This window comes from Aplysia californica, unplaced genomic scaffold, assembly GCF_000002075.1.
Source record: "Aplysia californica isolate F4 #8 unplaced genomic scaffold, AplCal3.0 scaffold00509, whole genome shotgun sequence".
NCBI classification, from domain to species: domain Eukaryota; kingdom Metazoa; phylum Mollusca; class Gastropoda; order Aplysiida; family Aplysiidae; genus Aplysia; species Aplysia californica.
The window spans coordinates 109,723-110,525 of NW_004797779.1; the positions used below are offsets into that span (position 1 = coordinate 109,723).

General features: G+C 44.1%; 1 protein-coding gene across 1 annotated transcript in view; it reads right to left on the reverse strand.

Annotated features, from left to right (window-relative positions):
* Nucleotides 1–803, reverse strand: part of LOC101860764 (high affinity cAMP-specific and IBMX-insensitive 3',5'-cyclic phosphodiesterase 8B) — a gene marked incomplete at its 5' end in the record, with an annotated part of 121,319 nt that overhangs the window by 9,915 nt on the left and 110,601 nt on the right. The window contains 1 exon segment of the mRNA XM_013086826.2: nt 409–607. Coding sequence (XP_012942280.1) covers nt 409–607 — 199 coding nt within the window.

Consider the following 803-nt stretch of genomic DNA (forward strand, 5'->3'; position numbering starts at 1 on the left):
ATAGTCAGTCACACATAGTTAGTCACACATAGTCAGTCACACATAGTCAGTCACACATAGTTAGTCACACATAGTCAGTCACACATAGTCAGTCACACATAGTTAGTCACACATAGTCAGTCACACATAGTTAGTCACACATAGTTAGTCACACATAGTTAGTCACAAGGGAAGGGACAGCGCCAACGTCAGTCACACTACGGAGAATCAACCTACTCGAGTTTCAAACAAATAAAAGTTTTGTACAGTTGAAAAAGGTAGGAGTTCGTATTTATATTTCATTACATTATTGGTCTGAATATTTGTATAACACCCTGACCAGACCGAAGGGCTAGAACCCAAAATGGCTGCTGGATCAGAAAAGTATAGTAAAAGTAAAGTATGCAATACCCTGAAAGAACAACTCACCCTTGACCTCTCTTTGTCCAAGAAGTAGGCGGTGGCGTGGAGAACATCGGCGGCGTGAGTGGAGTTGTGGTAGTAGTTCTTGGCGTGGTAGTTGGCCTCGATCGTCTGTAGCCAGTTGACCAGACAGGTTTCGCTGATATTGAGATATTCACAGACACCGAAGCGAGAGAAAATCTTCAGCCCAAGATGAACCAGAGGTCTGTGAAGGAATACACAACACGTATCGTCATCGCAAATCACAGAAATCGATGTACAGAAAAGTGGGAAGACATGGAATAACATCAAGAGGCTAGCCCAGGATGTCCGTGACCTATACCCTGGTGCAGAGTGAGAAAGTGTTTGTCCGTGGCCTATACCCTGGTGCAGGGTGAGAAAGTGTTTGTTTGTGGCCTATA